We start from the raw sequence: 22,160 nt of genomic DNA, 5'->3' as shown, positions 1-22,160 counted from the left end.
TAATGACAATTAAAAATTTACACCAGTGACTGACAATAGAATTTGGGCCAAGGTGCTCGGTCAAAAGAGCACTTAGTGTAGTTATTTCCTGAACATGGAAATAAATGACTGTTTTTGGAGGACAGCATCTGCTTTGTTAGTTCCAACCTGTAGGTCGGGTCACTTGACTTCAGGCTGAAAAAGCCAACACGAATTTTCAGACAAATGAAAACTACACAGTTAAGTATGCACAGTTTGGTCAAAGTAGGAGATTTCAGCTTCTGGAAATATAATGGAAAACTGGGGATGTATTAGGCTTGTCAGTCAATATAAAACTTACAAACTGAAACAGTATTTAGTCTTTTTACATTTCTGTTTCTTTATTGTATTGCATAATTGAAATCAGAAGAACATTGATTCAGGAAACACATAGTAAAAATGTCCCCTCTCATTTTAATCAGAATATCCATACGGATTTGCATAATAAGTGTTCCTGCTCCAGATGCTATTTAATTTATTAATTTAATTAAAGGTATAGGAATACAGTTGTCAGAGCATTCAGTTAATAGTAGTTGTTCTTTCACAACCAAATGCCTGAGCCCCATGAAGTAAAAACCAAGCATCCTTTACTACTCCAATAATGCAACAAGCACTGAAAATGAGAAGTCTTTACTTATTTAGATTCAGTTAAGAAGACAGATAATGTGTAGTCATTAGACAGATAATATCTTATGTCATTGGCTCTTTTCAAATAGCTCTACTTCTCTGTCAGCTGGACAATCTTCAAGACAAAACTGTTAATACCAAGTACATAGACACATGACAACTCTCGGTGTCATGAAGTCAGCTTAAAGCTGACAGATTAAAATTAAATCAAATTAAAAATAACCCAGCAAACTAACCCATAACTAGAGGTTTTTGCAACTGATGCACAGAACTCATAAAGGCAGTTTTGTACATCAGTTAAATTTCTTAAGTGATTGTTAGATTGGAATTCTCACACCAGGCACTAATCTGAAGTCAATGTGCCAGAAAAGTGTTGAAAACATTTTGAGGTCCCTTACCACCACTATAGTCCAAAATGTACTTTAATGTCAGTAATACTAACATAAACAAGTGGATTTCTATAACTCTTTACAATTACATGGCAAAAAACTGATGACTTTCAATTTAAAAAAACATACAAAATAATGTCCTTTTTTTTTAATAATTACCTATCTGCAGATTTGCTTTAAGTTGCCTTTGCAAAAATTTTGCAAAACAAAACCGTACTGCACAAATTATTAATATTTCTAAAAACAATACTGAGCAATAGAGAGCACATACCTGTCTTATAAGATGAAGCTTGAGATAAATAAAAATGCTTCTAAATATATATTTAATAATCTGATAAAAAATATTAAATTGAAGCTGATCAAAGCCTAGGGTATTCTTCAGGATCGCTTCCAGTTATCCCACTGGGGACAGGATGCAATCCTGTATTTCTGTATATTTGTAGAACTATGATAGGGTGGGGCTCTTTAAGGGTGTTAAAACTGAGGTATTACAAGAATTGAACAGGCACTCTGTTCTCTCTTTTATATCTCCTCCTGAAGGCCGTTTCAAATAATATTAGATAGGAAATCACAATAATGTGGTGTACACACTGGTAATATTGGAGACGTTCAAGTTCTGAGCATATGAAGCAGCCCTGTGGTGCATCTTTCAGAGTTTATGTCTTTTTGCTGTTGATCACCTCGCCGCTAATTGACTGAATAGGGTGTCTTCACTGAAGAGCAATTGAAGGATAAGCAAAATCTGCTTGTTTAGCATTATTTAGGCAGGCTGAAGCTACCCACTGTGCCAGCGCTTGCCCTGTATCCCAGGGAGTTTTGTAGCATAGCTGATTCATAGCATAGCGAAGCATAGCTTTGTTTCTAACTGATTTGTTCTGATTCTGCGATCAAAATGAATTATGGGAGAACCTGACAAACTTCCTTGGGACATGGAGGGGACTGTCGGGGAGTACTGAGGGACTGTGGCCTCTCAAGTCCTTTAGCCTCTAGCCCTGCTGTGGAGTTGGTGGGTCACAAGTCATAGTGAAAGCCTCCCTGGGGGCACAGTGTGAGCATACAGCAGCTCTGGTCATAGGGCTCCACATCAAAAATCATTGATTGGTTGTAAACTTACCGTTAGAATTAAATTGTTCAAAATACTTCAATGGCTTTAGTCTGTACTGTCAAACTTCATCCTGGGATCACATGTGATTGGTCTTTGTGTGACTGACATAAAGCCAACATAGAAGCACACTGCTGGCCTGAATGCCATGCTCCGTGTTTAGCTGTGTGCCAATGCCTGATTTGGATCAAATCTGTGCGTAAGTCTGGAGCACATGATGATGTAACCACAGCCACAGTTCTTTGCTTACGAACCAGGTGATAAGACAATAGCCTGAATTGAAACCACCATTCAGCTTTATGTTGAAGGGAACCTGGAGAGGTAAAATCCTGGGTAAATGCCTTTCCAAGTATATATCCTGAATGACTTCAAGTGAGAGAAAGCAAAAAAATATTTTTTCTTAAATTTTATTGTCTTTTGCAAGTGAATAGCTGTCAGTGTATCTAAAAGAATCACATTTTACGGAGTAGAAGGCTAGGGGAAGATGATTACACAGAGGTGTGCTGTCAAATAAATATAAAATGGAATTAGGCAAAAGGTATTCAAAGGACATAGAGGTTGTCATCCCTTTCTGTCTTGGTTGTCAGCAATCTGCCATACTTAGAGCTTCTGCGTAACTTTTGGAGAGGTTTATACAGGAATCTTTTTTTCCTGTAATCCACAGGGGACGTGTGTGACTCCAACCCATGCAAAAATGGTGGCATCTGTCTGTCGGGGCTGAATGATGACTTCTACTCATGCGAGTGTCCTGAAGGCGTCACAGACCCCAATTGCTCTAGTGTTGTGGAGGTTGGTAAGTGCAAACTTTAAATGCTGGAATCTTGAGTATCCCATTAGTCTGTGGCTGGCTAACCAGTGATCATGTCCACGGCATTTTGTATAGTGCTGTGGTCATTGCATTGTTCATTACTGGTTTCTTAACCTTATTTCTATATCATAGATATCTATGTCATAATTAACAGACAGTTAAAACAGCATCTGACAAGTGTATCTGCAGAACATAATCACTCAGAAAAGTTCAGCGCTCTACTTCACAAAAAGATCATAGTTGTGACTTAAAGTGACCAACATTTCTCAAAGATCAATGTAATTAGATATTTCTATATATCCTTCTGCTGATCAATGACCATTTAAAGCTTGGTTTCTGATAGTTTTATGCCTAGGTCCAGAGTAAAGAGTAATTACTTAAACAAGTGAAGTTACAGAAACAGTATAGGAGAAACCAGAATAACACATAGTAGTCACTTGTTTGAATTTCAAAACAATTACTCAGCTGGAGGTTATAATTAATCATTATATGAGTGCATAGAGTGCAAGTCAAATGTACTGAAATCTTGTGATGTGTGTTTGACTCAGAGTAAACGTAAACATGAGTGGCAGCTCCAAAACATCCGGCAGGTCAGGCCTCCATCTTAAGAAAAATTAAGGAGAAAATCAAAGTGCAAGGGAAAAGATGGTAGAAAGCTCCTTGTGTCACAGGCCATCCCATCATTTTTGATGGAGCAGAAGAGCTGCAAGTTGACCAAGATCTTACATTATCCCAAAGAAGGTATAAAGGTACGTATGGTAGAGCAAAACAATAAATAGACACTACTGTTTAAATAGGTACGTTTTCTACCTATCTCTTCCATGGAGTTGTGGGAGTTAGGTTAGGAAGGTAAAAGATACAGAAAAGCATTGACTTACAGAAGAGAAGGCAGTGTCTCTTATTTTTTTCCTATTACTAAAATACGCAAAAGTGGAGGTTCTGTGGCCATACCTCTTATCTGAAGGCTTTGCATGCCCTGCCTGCATTTCTTCTGCTGACAGCCAAAGTATTCGAAAGCAGTATGACCCTTCAAGTATTTCATATCATACGTCTGTGTCTGTGATTCATCAATCTGGGTTACACTAACATGCTTCAGTCTGTGACGGCTGAGTAGTACTCACACATTTTGCTTCTGCCAGCTGTACTGTAGGACACCAACCTCGGGCAGAAAGGCAACGCCAACAGCCTTGCTCCTACAGGTGTCTCACTGAAACCGTGACAGCCAGGCTCAGCACCTCTCTAACACTGCAACCATCCTAAATCTGTGTGGGTTTCATTTTTTAATAAATAAATAAAGGCTACACAGGCACAACCTGAATACAGGATTGGTTTTGTTTTGGTTTGTGTTTTTCTTTTCTGAAAATGATGCTACCGTTGTTCTGGGAGTGAATTCTAAGTCTTCACAATGCAATTTTAAGGGAATTTGGATTGAATTTGATTTCCCTGAAGATAAGTTTTCTGCAGACAAATTAACTAGTTCCTGTGAAAGAATGACCAACTTTGGTCAGACACCAACTGCATTTTTTTCTGACTGTAAAATGTCATAGTAGCTGGTTATTACCTAACATTTGAGTTGCACAAGAAACTGCTTGTTCCCTTGGTGCAACCACACAAGAAGCCGGAAGACACTGCCTCAGAATCCTGTTTTCCATCCCTTTCCCTACCATTTTTATGCATGCTTGAAGGGTCTGAATTGATCCTACAGCTGTATATCATGCTACCCTAAAATGGCCTTGACATGGGTTTACTGCAGGAAACTTGCATTGCGCATAACTGGGAGGATGCCGATCATGAGTGAATCTGAGATAAAAGCATATTGTGATAATTGCCACTGTAATTTACAACTAAATATTAACAGGGCTTTAAAAAATACACATATACTTAACTAAATTCTTCAAACACTTCACAAAAATCTCAGTCTGGTAAACAGAGTAAAGCATAAGCAAATAGAGAACTTGAGAATATAAGGTAATCACAGCGCTTATGCAGACAGAGTATTACATTTTTAGTTTGCAATGCAGAGGGATTATCTGCCAGACAACACTGATTAAGTAAAGGACTTATTAATCTTCCTATATTAGCTAAAATCCAGAGTGTTAATTTAGTTTGTGTTTGTCCTGTATGATTATGCTACATGTATGGATTCAGAGACTAGCCATTACTTTTTGAAATATTTTCTAAAGTAATCTTTTACTTTTTAGTAAAGGCTGTCTGAGGCTTATTCAGCATTATATTCCCCTACATAGAGTCATATAAACCACTGAAAAAAATGTTATTTCAAGATAGTATTTTCGTTTTTCCTATGAAAATGATGATGAATAGTGTAAGCTATTAGTCAATTAGGCTCGATTAATTCAAATACTGGAGTGTTTCAAGTAAAATAATAAGTTGAAAGGTGGGTGTGTGAGGAGCCAAGGAATGCAAGACTCCGTGTGATCACTATTACCAAGAGTGTTTATTAGCAGATGCAAGATTGGAGAAAGAATGCTAACAAAGGTTACTTCTCTTTGGCTTTTTAATGAGTTGTTGCCCAAAAGCTATTTCTCTTAGTCCTTAGTATCTCAAAAAAGTTTCTTGACTATTTCCTGTGTAGTTGAAAACACTAAGTTGTTTGAAAATTAGGCATTTAGGATGTCGGGAGGCACTGAGTAAGAAGAAAAGAGGAGGGTAGGGGAAAAAAACAACGCAGAGAGGAGCTTATGTCAGTCCGTCTCCCCTCAAAAGGGCTGTACAGCAAATTTTAAAAGCAGTTGAGTGTTCTGTGTGACCCTCCGATTAGATACTCCACTATTAGACTTTATTCAGTCCTGGTGACAGGATACTGTTGATCTCTGGACAATAGCTGGAGTGTCACAAATTTTCAAGGAACATACCTCAGACAGGAGGATTTCACAGTGAAAGGTAACAGGGATTTTACTTAATCACGCATTAAAGTGGGTAAATAAAAAACAATGCCATACAGATAAGAAGTTATAAATTCACGTAAAGGAAAAAAAGATAGATGCATAAAAGTATATAAAGGTAGGAAGATTAAATATTTAGGCAGAAGTCTTACCTAAGTCAATCAACAAAGATTCAAGACAGTTTGGGAGCTGCATGAATAGTTCAAGGACTTAAGAATGTAAGTCCTGCTATTATCTTAACAAAACTAAGATGTAAAATAACCCAACATGATTATAGCACCTTATTTCAGTCTAAGAAGATTCATTATTGCTGTTTTTTTCTAAATTTACCCATGAAAAATCCTGACTCCTCTGCCATACCTCGCCACTATTTTCTGATCCTGTAACTTTGAGTGTATCTAAAACAAAATTTTTGTGAAATGTTTGTAATAGTAATTTTTATATTTTAAATTTCTAATCCTATTCTGATCCTACTCTTTCTCTAATGGTAATCCTGCCTTATTTCCTATGTTTCCTTATACAGAATACTCTACGTAGTCATGCTAAAAGAGTTGAGATTAGACGATAGATCTATAATATCACTCCGTTTGTGCAGCCAGGTCATTTCAATGCTCTGTGTATCCTAACATTCTACATATCTGATAAACTGGCAGAGAATAAGATAGAGGCAAGCAGGAAAAAGTACATTGTGGTTCTTTTCAGTACAGCACATCCTCCAGTGAGGTAGAAAAGTATTTTGCTAAACAGATAAGAGTAAAAGGTAATTATATCAAGCTTCCCAAATAGCAGGACATTTTCCAAAGATAATAAGGTCACTATGGCCTGAGTTACCTCTTTGGCAGACTCCTATCTATATCTTTGGAAACATGAATTTTAACTTAGATTGAAAAGGATTCACATGTAATTAACATCGGTATTGAAATGCATTACAGACAACAAGTTGACAGACTTTACATCATTTAAATAACTCACAAGTAATTCTCAGAAACTGTATAAATTACAGAAATACCATAAACACCATAAACTACAACTGTTACATACAATTAATAGAAGTCTAGTACATACTGTTCAGGAAAACTATTAACATGAATCCTAATCAACATGGGTAGTTGATGAAAGAAAAGTAGCTTAGTCATGGACAGTGCATGAGGGGAGCAGTGACAGTGTGGGTATATACATTGAAATAATACTGGGAGAATTTTTTTTTTTACATAAAAATTATTCCTGTTTTGTTTGGTGTGTGCATAGGGGAAAACAGGGAGAGAAATACATGACTGAAGAGAAAAGTTAAAGAAAGAGCAGCTAAATTTAGTATGCCATAAGGCTATCACAGTATGTACCATGAGTGACCAAGTTGTTCACGTTTGAAAAATGAGCAACTTAAAACTATTCAGTCTTGATCCTCCAAATCTGAAATTCAGTCGCTGTCTGAGAGATAAACTGGCGAACATGTTTAGTTTATGTAAGTGGAAAAATAAATTATGTACAATGATAGGGAGGGTGGAGGAGTCATGAGAACATTAGAGAAGAGCTGGGAACCCTCTTCAAAGCTGCATTCAAATAGGCTGTCAGTACCCTCTTGGAAAGCGTCTTTACCTTTTGCGTCAGCTCTCAATACTCACTGAGAAGAACTCATTATTGAAAACCATGGTAAAAATGTCTATGTGCATTTTAGAAGGATGGAAAGGCAAGTTAATGATCTTATACACACAATACAGGAAACTTGGGTCTAAATTCAGCATGGTGGCTGAGAGAAGGGAGGAGAGCTGAAAGGAAAAAAAAAAGAGGTGCCAGTTTTGCATTACATCTTTATTCTGCCAAGTGATTAAGAAGTGATTGTGGGGTTCCTTGTTTATCACATTGCAGTGCTTTCCGTATCAGTTTAGTCTTTCCAGTGTCCAAGGGAAACTATTTCTTTGACAGCTGCTGTCTCTGAGCCTGCGACACAGGAATCAAAGGGGTTCTTCCCTTTTCATGCTGTCAGATAAAAATTCAGTAAGATGGATTAGATCCAGAGTGCTATGATCTGTTGGCTTTGTGGCTTTCTTTGCACAACCTAAGTCTCTACCGTTGCTGTCCTGATCTCTGCACAAGACCAGAGCTTGTCAAAAAAATCAATACGGATAGACTTCTGTCATTGTTTTCCAGTCAGTGTTACAGATGCTTTTTAATGCCATGAGTGGAAATGACTGAATGATTTCCAAGATGTTTTTATAGTCCTACAATATGTGATTTTTTAAGGAGGATTGTTTGCACCACACATTGAACATATGTACTAATAGATTTTCTCTCTAAGGTAGAAATAATGAAATTAGTCCATTCTTACAAAAGAATTCCAATGGCTTAGTGTCATGTGTATCTAGTATGCAATTGATATGAATGTAGCTGCCTTAGCTCTAAATTAGGTAGCCTGAAATAATTCAAATTAAAGTACTGGCGATCATAAATTCAGAGTAGTTGAGGATGGGAGGCAGTTCTGGAGGTCTCTAGTCTAACGCCACTTCTCAAGAGAGGATCAGGGGCACAAGTTTCTCAGGGCCATGTCCAGTTGGGTTTTGAATATTGCCAAGGATGGAGACTTCACAGCCTCTCATGACAATCTGTGCCAGTGTTTGATCACCTGCACAGTGAAAAAACAAGCAAACAAATAAACCCAAATATGTTTAAGTGGAATTTTGTGAATTTTAGTTTCTGCTCTTTGTCTCTTATCCTGTCACTGTGTACCACTGAGAAGACCCTGGCTCTGTTGTCTTTATTTCTATAAGACTTCTCTTCTCCAGGATTAACAGTCCCAGCTGTCTTAGGTGCTCCTCATATGTCAGGTGCTCCAATCCCTTAACGATTTTAGGGAAATAGTCACGTCTCTTAGCCTGCTAGCAGTGCTCTCCCTAGTACAATACAGTACTCAGTGCAGATTGCCCAGAATACTGGGAAATAGAGTGTGGACTCCAGATTTCAGCATCTGATGTCATTGCTGTATGTGTAGTGTCACCCAAACTGACTACATTTATTGCTATTGTGACAGAATCTACCTAAGTGACTTATCCACCATGTTTCTTATTGCCAACAGGGAGGTTTTATTGTATGGCTGTGAGTTCTTCTTCAGTAAAGTTTCATGCTTTGCTTTTGATACTGATTTATTATTTGGAAAAAATTGCAAAGGAAAGGAGTGTCTGTTTGTTTATATTTTTGTTCTTGAAAATCGTTTCAGTGGTTCTGTTGGTATAAAAGTGAAACAGCAGAATGGTGAGTTGGGCCCGTGTTTATCTGAATGTAGGAAGAATAATCAGGTAGTTTCTTCTAGGAAAAGAGTGAGATGGAGTGGGAGAAGGTGGGTAGAAAACAAGTTCTTCCCTGCTAGGCTTTATCTATGATACCTGTTTGGATTCTGTGTTGATTTCTTTCCCTGTGGGCAAAGAGGGAAAGTGCTAGTTTTTTTGAGCAACAGCTTATTGCTTCAGAGTTCTTAATAATGTCCAGGTTTCCACTTCTGAGCAATGAAGGAAGTTGTTAAGTGGAGCCCTATCAGCTTGGCACCTGATTAAAATGAAGCTGATTTTGTGTGAACCTGATTTTTGTTTGGTTGGTTTTAGTGTGAAATATCCCCAAAGTATTTGCTGAACTATTTGAAGTGCACTCTTGTATTACTTTCCTTATGATTAGCATTTGCAGTATGAGTATGGACTACTAAATTCCTCTTAGTAAGGCTGTAGCAGTTCAGTATGTTGAAGGCATTTCTCAGTGTTCTGTTCTGAAGTCTATAGCCTATAGTTTCACATCTCTCTTATAGCAGTGTTTTATGTGGAAATCACTGTAAGGCAGGTTTTTAAACAGGAACTATCAGATAATCAGGCCACTTGGCTCATTAGGAGATGTTCTCAAAGGTTACGGGATTCTATTGAAAGGCAATCAATAGATATTAATAAAAATAGTTTGACAAATTAAGTCTTAATTTTTAGTTTCTGTGTAGCCTGAAGAGTGCATACTGCACAGAACTCTAAATTGAGTCGACTAAAGGCGTGTAAGCAGAATGGCTTAATAAATGGCATTAAATGCAGCACAGAAAATGTAAGTGATAATTGTACAATGTTTGTGCCAAAACAATTGCCTTTTGTGTTGATTGCTAGTAAATCTGTTGTGAAAATATGGCTCAAGTCAAAATTGGTGAGAATGCTAAAATAATGTATATTCATAGAATCATAGAATCATAGAATACCAGCTTGGAAGGCACCTCAAGGATCATTTGGTCCAACCTTTCTCGGCAAAAGCACGGTCTAGACAAGATGGCCCAGCACCCTGTCCAGCCGAATCTTAAGTGTCCAATGTTGGGGAATCCACCACTTCCCTGGGGAGATTATTCCAATGGCTGATTGTTGTCTTTGTGAAAAATTTTCCTCTTGTGTCCAATCAGAATCTCCCCAGGATTAACTTGTACGCATTACCCCTCGTCTTTTCCATGTGACTGCTTGTAAAAAGGGAGTCTCCATCTTCTTTGTAGCCAGCCTTTAATTACTGGAACACCGTGATAAGGCCTCCCCTAAGCCTTCTTTTCTCAAGGCTGAACAAAGCCAGTTCTCTCAGCCTTTCCTCATATGGCAGGCTTCCCAGTCCTTTGATCACCTTTGTGGCCCTTCTCTGGACCCTCTCCAGCCTGTGCACATCTTTTTTGCATAGCAGGCACCAAAACTGAACACAGTATTCCAGGTGTGGCCTGGGAATGGAGTGGGATTATGACTTCTTTATCTCTGCTGGTGATGCCCTTGTTGATGCAACCCAGCGTCCTGTTGGCTTTCTTCTCCACAGCAGCACACTGTTCACTCATATTGAGCTTGTTGTCCACCAGGACCCCCAGGTCCCTTTCCACAGAGCTGCTCCCCAGCCGGGTAGATCTCAGCCTGTGCTGCACTCCTGGATTATGTTTTTCCAGGTGCAAGACCTTACACTTGTCCTTGTTGAACTTCATAAGGTTCCTATTAGACCACTCTTCCAGCCTATCCAGGTCTTCCTGCAGGGTGCCTCTCCCTTCTGAAGTGTCCACTTCCTCACTCAGTTTGGTGACAACAGCAAACTTCATCAGGGTACACTTGATCCCATCATCCAGATCACTTATGAAGATATTAAACAGCATTGAGCCCAATATCGATCCCTGGGGGACCCCACTTGTGACAGGTTGCCAGTTTGAAAAGGAGCTATTTACCACCACTCTCTGGGTGCAGCCTGTCAGCCAGTTCCCCACCCACCGCACAGACCGCTTGTCTAGACCATAACACATCAGTTTCTCTCGGAGGATGCTGTGGGAAACCGTATCAAAAGCCTTGGAGAAATCCAGGTAGACAATGTCCACCGCTCGCCCACATCAACCGAGCAGGTTACTTTGTCGTAGAAGGCGATTGGGTTTGTCAAGCACGATTTGCCCTTGGTGAATCTGTGTTGGCTTTTCCCAGTCACGTGCTTCATTTGACTTGCGATAGCCCCCAGGAGGATTCGTTCCATAACTTTTGCCAGGGCCTGAAGTAAGACTGATAGGCCTGTAATTTCCTGGATCCTCCATTAAGCCCTTCTTGTAGATGGGGGTGACATTAGCCTTCTTCCAGTCTTCTGGGATGTCCCCCGATCTCCATGGCTTCTTAAAGATTATGGAGAGCGGCCTCACAATGACATCAGCCAGCTCTCTCAACACCCTTGGGTGGATAATGTCAGGGCCCATTGATTTGTAGGGGTCTATGGACCGACTCTTCCTTCACTGACGGTGGGTCTGTGTTTACATCAACCTGGATTTTTGTTCCCAAGGCCTGGGGCCCAACGTGCTGGCAAAGACAGAGATGAAGAAAGTGTTGAGAACCTCTGCCTTTTCAGTGTTGTTGGTGAATAATTCACCTCTCCTGTTTAACAGTGGGCCAGTATTTTCCTTCTGTTTCTCCTTGTTGTTTACATACCTGAAGAACCCTTTCTTGTAGTTTTTGACATCTCTGGCCAATTTCAATTTAAGCTGAGCTTTTGCTTTTCTAATTGCATCTCTGCACACCCTGGCAATGCCCTTGTAGTTCTCAATGGGTATTCGTCCACTTTTCCATCTCTGGTACGCTTCTCTTTTGGTTTTGAGCAGACTCAGAAGCTCGCAGTTAAGCAAAGGGGGACTCTTGCTCCACATACTTCCCTTACCTTTAAAGGGGATGAACTGTTTTTGTGCTTCCAGGAGTGTGTTCTTGAAAAACTCCCAGCACTCACTAGCGCCTTTATCCTCCATGGAAGCTTCCCATGGAATCCCTCCCAGCTGAACTCTGAGTGTTTGCTCTTCTAAAATCAAAAACCTTTGTGTGCTCAGCAGGATCCCAAACTCTGCAATATTGTGATCGCTGCAGCCAGGCTATCGCTAACCAAGATATTACAAAGCAGATTTTCTTTGTTGCTTACCTTTTCTCCAGGAGAAGGGTCTGGGCACTTGTTGCAACCTACCATCTGTACTGAAGTCTCCTTCCTTACCAGTTCCATCTGGGTGGAAGCATCAGACATCTCAGGGGCTTTCTCTGTAGAAACACAGGTTTTAACTCTGAGGAGAGAACCCACCATTACGGCAGAGCCCTAGAGCACTTCACTGGGCTGTGGGCCTACAAGCAGGGTGCACGGCCCTTCTCACGTGCCCTTCTGCATGAACTGCTGTGTAAACTACTGCGCCCTCTCAATCCCTGTTTGCACGCCCTGTTCAAGTGCTCCTGGTTGCTAGCTCTCCCTAGGGATGTTTAAATCTCCCGCGGTTGCTCCTGACAATGCCCAAGGTGCGTCAGCCTCTCTCGGGAGAGCTGCTGGCTCTTGGTGGGGCTCTCTGTTCTTCCTCAAGTTGCCCTGGCTCCAGGAATCCCCCTGTACACCTCGATCTAGCGCTCATCCACGGAACTTACCATTGCCACAGCTGCATGCTTCACCAACTGAGTGCTGCTTTCAGTTTTGCCGCGTCTAAAAAAAAAAGCATTTAAAAATATTGCATCAGCATCAGTAAATTGAGCAAGTAATCCTTGAAACACTTTTCCTGTGAGTGATACACATCCATGTTCATTTAGACTGGAGCTAATATTTTATTAAAAGAACCTCTGTATTTGAGTAATGAAGCTGAAATTCATTGGGATAGTATCACAGAATCACAGAACAGCTGAGGTTGGCAGTGACCTCTGGACATCACCTAGTCTTAATCCCCTGCTCAAGCATGGTCAACCAGACCATGTCCAGTTGGGGTTTGTCTCCCTGTGAGACTCCACAACCTCTCTGGGCAACCTGTTCCAGTGATTGACCACGCTCGCAGTAAAAAAAATATTTTTGTGTGTTCAGGTGGAATTTCCTATGTTTTAAGTTGTGCCCATTGTCTCTTGTCACTGGATACCACTGAGAAGAGTCTGGCTCCATCTTCTTTACACTATCCCATCAGGTATTTTTCTACGCTTGGGTAAGATCCCCCTGAGGCACCTCTTCTCCAGACTGAGCAGCCCCAGCTCATGCAGCCTCTCCTTGTATGAAAGATGCTCCAGTCCCTTCTTCATCTTTGTGGCCCTTTGCTGGATTTGCTCCAGTGTGTCCATGTCTCTCTTGTACTGGGGAGCCCAGAACTGGACTCGGTACTGCAGATGTGTCTCACCAGTGCTGAGCAGAGGGAAGGATCACCTCCCTTGACCTGCTGGCCGTGCTCTGCCTAATGCAGCCCAGGATGCTGTTGGCAATTGAAAAAAGGTAGTTAATACATTCTTGGGTTTAATCAGAATGTCTCTTTTATAAAGCATTTTGAAGTATATGACTATTCTTAAGAGTCTACTTAGTCCCATTGATATTGAGATGATCATCCACAATGTTTGTAGGTAGTGGAAAGTTTAGTACCTTTGTGAAAAATATCCTGTTGCATAAGCCCTATCTTGAAAATCACGTCACACTTCTTTTTTTCCATTTACAAATTTGTTATTTGAAAGTACAAACTGGCAAGGAATGAGTAGTTGTAGTCACACACTAGAGTGTTTGACAAAAGAGCAGTGGAACATACTGAGGGAGATTTTATGCATTTTAGTCTAATTAAAAAGACAAACGAAAAACATCCAGACTCTTGTTGCCAGAGCTACTGCTCAGGATGAGACCTTGCAAAGATAAATGAGGTTTGTGAGCATGGGTTGGTCTGCAAAACACATCCCCAGCCCCTGTTTTCAATTGGAGGGATGAAGTTCTCGGTAGTAGATCATGTTTTGATTAAAAGGTCCAACACTGATGCCAAGCCTTGCATACAAACATGTTCAGAAAAGCATGATTGTAGGTGATGGAGAACTGTCACAAAATGGTGAGGTGTGGACTCTCAACCCAGGTGCTATTTAGTTGGAAATTTCAAGTATATAGAGTCTACTAAAGGCATGGTGCTCCAGAAACAAGACTTGCCACGCTGCAGATCAGACCTGCCTGGCCTGTGTGTGCTGGAAAGGAGGCATCTCCTATGAGCCAGGTCCATTTCCACTGGGTTCCTGTCTGCAGCTGACCAGGATGTTTGCCCTACTTTAAGGGATGAAGAAGAGACAGAAGAAGGAACAGAAAAAAATAAGAGTGGTTTCCCTCTTTTCTTTTTCACATTTTACTAATGTGATGTGTCTGTGGCCTGATATGTTTTAAACTGGCTTCAAGCAAGTGGGTAGAATAAGCCAATTATGTTTTACCAGATCTGCCAGTAAAATAGGCAGCACATAAAAATCTGTGGAGAGCTTATGTTAACAGCCAAGGGAAATTGCTCTTTGGATAGGTGCTCTAACATTGTCTGGAAAAAGAAGCCTGCAAATAATTCAGCCACTTCGAAAGAAAGGGGTCTTGGTGCGCAACAGCTGTAGCAGATTAAAACAGCTGAATCCAGTTCATGGCACATCACGATCTAATGGAATGAATATTCTGGTACACAACTTTATGCACATTTCACATCCGTTACTACCTCTGAAGTAGTCCAGGTGCCTGTGAGATTTGCTGACATTGCTGCAAGGCTGTTTGTAGTGAAGTTCCATACTATGTTGACTTTGTTGTTCATTGTTGTTTATTTTGGCTGGTGAGGAAAGATCTGGAGATCCGTAGTTTCTATGAGGCCATGCAAGCACTGGTTAGAACAAAATGGTGTTTGCTGCAGTCTCATGTTATGCTTGTCAGATGCTCATCAGCTGCAGCACAGACTTGGCCCTGTCCTGGACTCCTTGGTTCTATATAAGCTTGAAGAGCTAAGTGTTTAAAATAGGTCTCTCACCGCCTTTTTTTGTCCTGTATTTGTGTGTTTAAAAACATGGAAAACAGACATGTTTTATTTTTTAAATTACTAGTAGATTGTTAGTGCCCTTAAGAGAGTTCCTTGTATTAGATCATTTTTGTATGTATGCCATTATCTTTGCCAAATATTAATCAGAGATCTGTATGTTCTTGTCTGACTCTTAAGAAATGAACTGCTGCGGAACTTTTTATACTTTTAAAATATACCACTCATTAGGAATTATCAATAAGGCTCAGGAATTAATTACTCTTCTGTTTTGCTAGAAATAGGGTGGTAGCTTTATAGATTCACTTTCTTGTTCCTTTAGTTTCTTGGCTAATGTAAAGTAAATAGTTTTGATGTTTTTGAAGAGACCAGATGACCTGATTTCTCATAAAATTTAGACTTAAGAAATAAATGTTCTTAAAGTACCGTTCCTGTTTGTGTTCCCGTTTTATATAATATAGTGTGCTCCTGGATTTTTATGCAGAAGGATATGACTCAACAGCATGGAAACAACTTACTAAAATAAAAAAGCCAGAAGGAAGCTGATTCTTTAGCTGAAAAGGCAAATTGGTCTTTAATGAGATGATAATTCTGGCACCCTGAGAGATTCAGATTAGAAGATTTTAGACTTCTTAGGCAAAAATGATCAGATGGAAAGCCTGGTGGTGTTGAGGTTAATGCAAGTTCTAAATGCAGTGCAGTTCCAGAGTAAAAGAAACAAAAATTAAAAGCTGAATATTGAAACCCAGAGACAGATGGACATTACTGTTGTTTCTTTCTTTTCCCCTCTAAGTTATTTTCCAGATGTTTTTTGCAAAACTATTTATGTAAAGGGCTCATTAAGCAGAGCAAATTTCATCGTGATTTGGAATCACATTTGCTTACCTTTTTCTCCTCATGTATGTTTACTTATATTTAAAATAATGAATTAGGGAAATATTTTTTTGGTACTATAAAGAGATGCAATAGTGCATAAACACTTTTTCTTTTCTCCAGTAATAAATATTCTTATGCTCAGAAGTAGAAGAATAAGAGTGCCCAAATGTTTCTCTGAACAAATTTAATCTTTCTAACTGGGAAAAGTTGCTATTAGTAACTCAGAAACTTCTTTTCACTCTGCAACTCTGTGGGATCTGATGCCTTTGTATGCTCACTCCCTTTTTATTTAAAATCTCTGTTAAGTCATTCACTTAAGGGTGCAAGATCTGATCTTTGCTGTTCAGTACTCCATTCCAGATGCAAAATTTGCTTAAATGTTTAAAACAGTGTAGAATAATGTATCTACTCTACTCTCTTAGTATTTTTTCTGCGCAGTACCAGAATACTAAATGAACTTGTTAAAATTTAAACTGGAATATATACAGCTAGTATTGTCTTGAACAAATATACCTTGTTCTTAAGTATGTTAAAGACTGAGAACTGTTGGTAGAAGTGGGCACAGCTCTGAATGTAGAATTGTGCTGGTATACACCAGATGAGATTTTTATTTTACTTTTTTCAACAAAGGAGTACCCACAGAATCCCATTTTACCTGGGTAAGGGGAATAACTAAATGTTTTAGCTCTTAATTGGTTTGGTTTGTTGTTGTTGTTGTTGGGGTTTTTTAATGTAGATGTAATTACAGGAACTTCCTAATAAGTTTATGGTTGAAAGTTTTTCCTATTAGGCTACTGAATAAATGCAGGATTTATTGCAAGGAGTAAACAAAACAGGGGAATTATACGAGATAATCTAATAAAACGGGAATCAGAATTTGAAAGACCAAAGTTCATTATTGAACTTCTATGAAAATTATCACTCAAAATAACAGGAAGAAAAAAGTCCTTTCAGTTCTCGGAGAAACATTTTTATTTGATAACCCTTCAGCGTAAATTAATCAGATGTTGGAGTAATCTGGATAATGAATGAACTGAAATGGTGCTGCTATATCCCAGCTCCAGCTGGCTCATAAAGAGCCATCTGAGGCACGTCTCACCGTTCTTACCTTGTGTCAGGGTAAGGTCAGCTTTTTGTCTGGACTTGTTGCTATTTAGTCAGACATGCCTGAGCTGCACCAGCTCGTGTCAGCTGTTAATAACCAGGCTGAAGGACCCCCACTGGTTCCTCTCCTCTTTCTTCATTTACCTAGTAAATTATCTGGGATGGTTGTTTTGAGGTTGAAAAGACACTATATGCCATGTGCTCATCTTTACGTGCACCCATGGCTGCTGGATCTTGGCACAGATGGGGAGAGGTACAGCCTCTCCAGTGTGGTGTTATTCAGGATGAGTTTTCACACTTCAGCTATTTAATGGCAAGGTGAGTCAGGCATCCTTTTTCTTTTCTTTTGAATTTGGCCCCAGTATGGATAATGAGGACTTAAGTGAAATGCTGACTCTATGAAGCGTATGAATAATTTCATTTAGAGATACTGGGAGTTTTTCCTGTTGTATCACAGGTGTACAGCTTTCTCAATTCGATGATGCTATAACATAATGATTAATAATAATGCAGTGATATTTATGTTATAATATTAATGACCAAAATTATTAGGGCATGAGATTATGTGCTAAATTATGATTGCTGAATTAATATTTCAAATGTATTACTTGAGCTGAACACCTGCTTGAGAATTGCCATTGCACCATGAGTTAGGAGAGTCAATATGTTATTTCCTATGTCAAAAAAGAGTAATCAATGAGATTAAAATTAATATTTTCAGCTGGTTCTTTCTGGCTATAACTATAATATTAGAATATTATTGAGGTACAAACTCTCCAGTCATCCATACCATCTTCATTTTGAATCATGCACTGGACTGATTCCACTGTAAACCAGGCAATTCTGAAGTCTGGAAAAGCATGTGCAAGGGATTGACTTGGACATGAGCTTGATTTTTTGCCTCTGAAACTAGAAAGGGTGAGGTAGAATTCAAGCTACATGATTTGGTGAAGCCACACTTCAGCTTCCTTGGTATTTATGATGCTATTTCAGCTTATGTGTCTCTTCATGCATAATTGGTGCAAATACGCATAGTTCCACTCTTCTGATCTGTGCTTTCGACAAATATCTAACTCAAATAGGCATGAATGCATGCAAGATTTTAATGTTTTTTCAAATGGATGGGTACAAGACATGCATATATAATCTACTTTGTTTATTTGCCCATATCCTACACTTATTCCCTCCCCCTTTCCTAACAGACTAACAGGGGTGGTCAAAATAGCCTGGAATATTTTGGTTTACCCTAAGAGCATTTCCTACATAGAGAATAGGATACAAATAGTCAGACTCCAAATCCTCATGGAGATGCTTTGAATATTGCATTTCAATTCATATACACCTCTTTCTTGCCCTCCCTCTCTACATCACTGCATCCACACAAACATATAGTGTTGCAGAAAGATGCGTAACTGTCATCTGGGTGATGCATTTGTTATTCCTTTTACACACCAAAAAGAGCATGGAAAGAAGTGCAGGTTGCAGCTATTTATCCCATGTAACATCCCTCACTCACGAAGATGGTGTTGGGAGCAGTACGTGTGTGCATGGATACAGAGCTTCTATTTCAGAGGGAAAGTCCAAGATATCTGTAAATGCCAGAGTCCTTTCTCTAAATCCCAGCCAGTATGTTTTGTAGTTCCTCATGGCTTTGAACAGCAATAACTATTTGGCTTCTGTTGACTATGTTTGCTCAACTGGTCTTTCTAGCTGCAGGTGTAGGAAAAACTAGAGACGAAAGAATAGTTGCTGCTGTGGTAACTGCCTTAAAGTTAATTTTTCTTCTAAACATACTTAACATTTTTCATGGAGTCTGGTGCCTTTTATGGTGTAAACAGAAACAGGACAGAAGTAAAGTTTCTCTTGTCCATGCAGGTATCTGTGTATCTAAGTGGCGTGATGCCCATGTTGTGCAAAGTGCTTCACTCTTCAAGTTTAAATCTGGAAGAAAAAGAGTTGGCAGCACAAGGCAGACAAAGCACTAGCCAGAGTTGATTCCGCTAAATAATCTATGACAAATCAATAAGTCAGGTACTGCTATAGCATCTTAGAGATTTGCTGGTTTCTTCACTGTATCAGAGGAGGCCTGGATTTTAACCTGAGTTGCAACGCTGCCAATTCAGTTAGCTGTTAGAGGTCTGCCAAGGTGTTTGCATCCAGTTAGAAGCTAGTTCATGCAAAGTGTATTTTTCAAACACAAAGGGATTTTTTTTTTTTTTCAAATGCTGTGTGAGTCATTTCTAGTATGTATTTATTAAGCCTTTTGAAGTACAAACAATGGGAAATGTTGAGAGAGTTATTAGAGACTATTACAAAGGAAGAGGTACAAATGGTTTGTTGTGAAAAAAGAATAGATGTTGTATGATGAGATGCATGTAAAAGATGAACAATTAATGCAATAGAATGCCAAGTTTTGAAGATTATGTCTATATTCAAATTGTGAATTCTTTTTTTTTTTTCCTTTTTATTGACTTCTGTGTTTGTAATGCTAACTTTTAGGAACATTTGCTGACAATGACCTGGTCTTATTTCAAACCTAGGCTGGAAGCAACTACAGCTTCAAATTCATATTAAAGGCTAAATGAATTGGCTATGAATCAACAATTAATGTGCTTTATTAAAAAAAAGAAAACAACAAAAAACAAAAACAAAAACTGAACAAACGAAAAAAAAACAAAGCAAGGCAAAAAAATTATGGTAGTCCCCAAACTGTCAGATGTGTTGTAGCAAAAGCCATCGATGGGGAAAAATATGATCAAGGTATGTTATCATTCTTCTTTCTTTCTTTGGTCTGGGGAGTTGTGGGAGAGGTTTGATCCAATCATACGAAGAAGGTGTTGCTGTGGGATCTCAGGCAAAGAGAGCACTGCTTATCCAGTGAGATAATGGATTCTGAGATATTAGGATACTTAAAAGAATCCTTCATGCAAATGTTTCTTAGCTTCAAGTTGATTTGACCAGGAAGAAGGGGCATGCACATGTTAAGTTTTGCTGTTTCAGAAGTTTATTCTGCAGAAATACCTGCATTCCTTGCTGTAACTTATAAAGGATTAAAGCTGTAAGCAAAATTAGACTACGTTAGCTACTGAACTGGTCTTGTGGCCTCTGGCAGATTGACACATTGTCCCGTTTCCTGAGGAATGACAAAAGAGGGACACTGCCTGTGAGGTTGCACTGGGAAGGCCAAAGAAAGTGTCTGCAAAGTTGTTCAGTTGCAACGTCCAAATGCTGCTTCCCATTGAGTGTCTTGCTGTGTGGGTGTCACCAAGGCTTTTTGCCAAGATGTGGTGAACAGTCATGTGCTTTGACAGTATGTCAGATGGACAAAGACAGAGACGTCGTGATCCCAGAAACAGTGTGCCATGAGATGCAATGAATGGTAAGTGCCAAGAAAGGGTGAAGCTGGGGAAAAGGTAGTACATTATTAGAAATGTACCTGAACAGGAGAACTGAGATCTTTCATGTCCAGTTCTTCTCCCGCATGATAATAACATATGCATTCATTAAAAAATGTTTATTTCCTAGTTTATTCACCAATTGCAGTGACTAGAGGTTTAGGAAGAGTGAAAAGCTCAGTTCCGAGATGTTTGTGCACAAAGCTCTAAGTTGCATTTAATTAAGGTGAAAATTAGATTCTCGGTGAGAACCTACAGTGAGTACATACTCAGTGGAATATATTTGTCTAAGTATTAATGTTGTTTAAAAGGCATCATAAAACCCAAAACACACCATTTTCAGATATGCAAAACCACTTTTTGTGTTTAGCTCTGCACACAAAAACCCTGTTCTCATGGTAGATGAGTCCTTCCACTACATTAACCAGCTTTCTGCTGTTGGGACAGTATGAATTAATAACACTCCTACTGTGGCAAAGAGAGTTATCATCATTAGTAGGGATTCTTAGCTACATAGATATGCCTGAGCAAAGGTCCTGAGAAGTCGTTGCAGCCCTATGCTGGCACAAGATCTGCGTATGCACAGGCAGTGGTAAGATCAAGGCTTGTAACAGAATTATGATTGTGGATCAGACCTTAAAGCCCTGAGAAACAAGTAAGAAAAATATTTTTTAACAGCTAAAACTCAGTGTATTAGATTACTATTGTCTAGAAATATAAAACACCATATCCAGTTCTGAATATGGCAAAGTAAATTTGAATTGGCATTAGATTAAACAAAAGGCATTCTTGAAGATGTCTTCTTGGGTTTCTCCATGTGTAAGTAAGATGGGGGCAGTAAGGGTGTGAAATAATATGAAGGCAGAGACGTGCCAACATATTTAAGTACAAATGTACTCTTGTTGAAAGAGAGAGAGAGAGGTATGTCTTGATTAAAAATTCTTATTACTTTCCTCTCCTTCTTAGTCAGGTCAGCTTTTTAATCATCAGTTATATTATTCATTATGAACAGTCTAATGAGGCCAGAATTTGGTCTTGTAAGATTAATTTTTGCAGATAGGAAAACTGCGTTGTCAGTGTCATTTGATTTATTCAAAAATATGACTGAATGGGCTATAATTTATAAAGGGAACTATAATGGTCATAAAAAGAAAATATTTAATTTCAGCTTCTGCTTTTCCTGGCATGAAATAAGAAACATCTGCAGGAGTCATTAGCTTATAGCTGAACAATACATTAGCCTAAGTCAGCAACAAAAGTAAGCAGTGGATTAACTTTGTCCTCACTAGTGGTGTCACTGGGATCAGTCTTAGTTATACTAAAACAACAGACCCTGATCAATGTAGCATAAACAAAGTAATTAAATATATCAATCTGAATGCAAGTTGTGGATACTTCCAAAACATCAGTATGTTCATCACTTGCCCTCTCAGGGTGGAAGAAGGGACCTGAGCACTTTCAAAGAATCAGTAATCCAAAATTAAATAGATTAATTATGTTTCAAGTATTGCAACTGAATATATGAATACCCAAAGACCATGAAATAAAAAGTTTTCTAAAATAAGGAATGTGAATATTAAGCTAGCAGACTATGAATCTTGATACCGTTTAGAATTACGGGATGTGTTAAGCATTTCTTTCATGCACCTTACAGTTAAATACAGAAAGAATTAAATTACACAGTT

The 22,160-nt window shown here is 39.0% G+C and overlaps 1 protein-coding gene across 2 annotated transcripts in view; it reads left to right on the top strand.

Annotated features, from left to right (window-relative positions):
- EDIL3 (EGF like repeats and discoidin domains 3) overlaps positions 1-22,160 on the top strand; it is a 261,173-nt gene that overhangs the window by 68,776 nt on the left and 170,237 nt on the right. For both annotated transcript variants that reach the window (XM_076362438.1, XM_076362437.1), the window contains exon 2: positions 2,801-2,929. In XM_076362438.1, coding sequence (XP_076218553.1) covers positions 2,801-2,929 — 129 coding nt within the window. The remainder of the gene's footprint in view (positions 1-2,800; positions 2,930-22,160) is intronic.

This window comes from Aptenodytes patagonicus, chromosome Z, assembly GCF_965638725.1.
Source record: "Aptenodytes patagonicus chromosome Z, bAptPat1.pri.cur, whole genome shotgun sequence".
NCBI classification, from domain to species: Eukaryota; Metazoa; Chordata; class Aves; order Sphenisciformes; family Spheniscidae; genus Aptenodytes; species Aptenodytes patagonicus.
The sequence above is the reverse complement of the archived record's forward strand: the minus strand, read 5'-3'. Positions and strand labels throughout refer to the sequence as shown.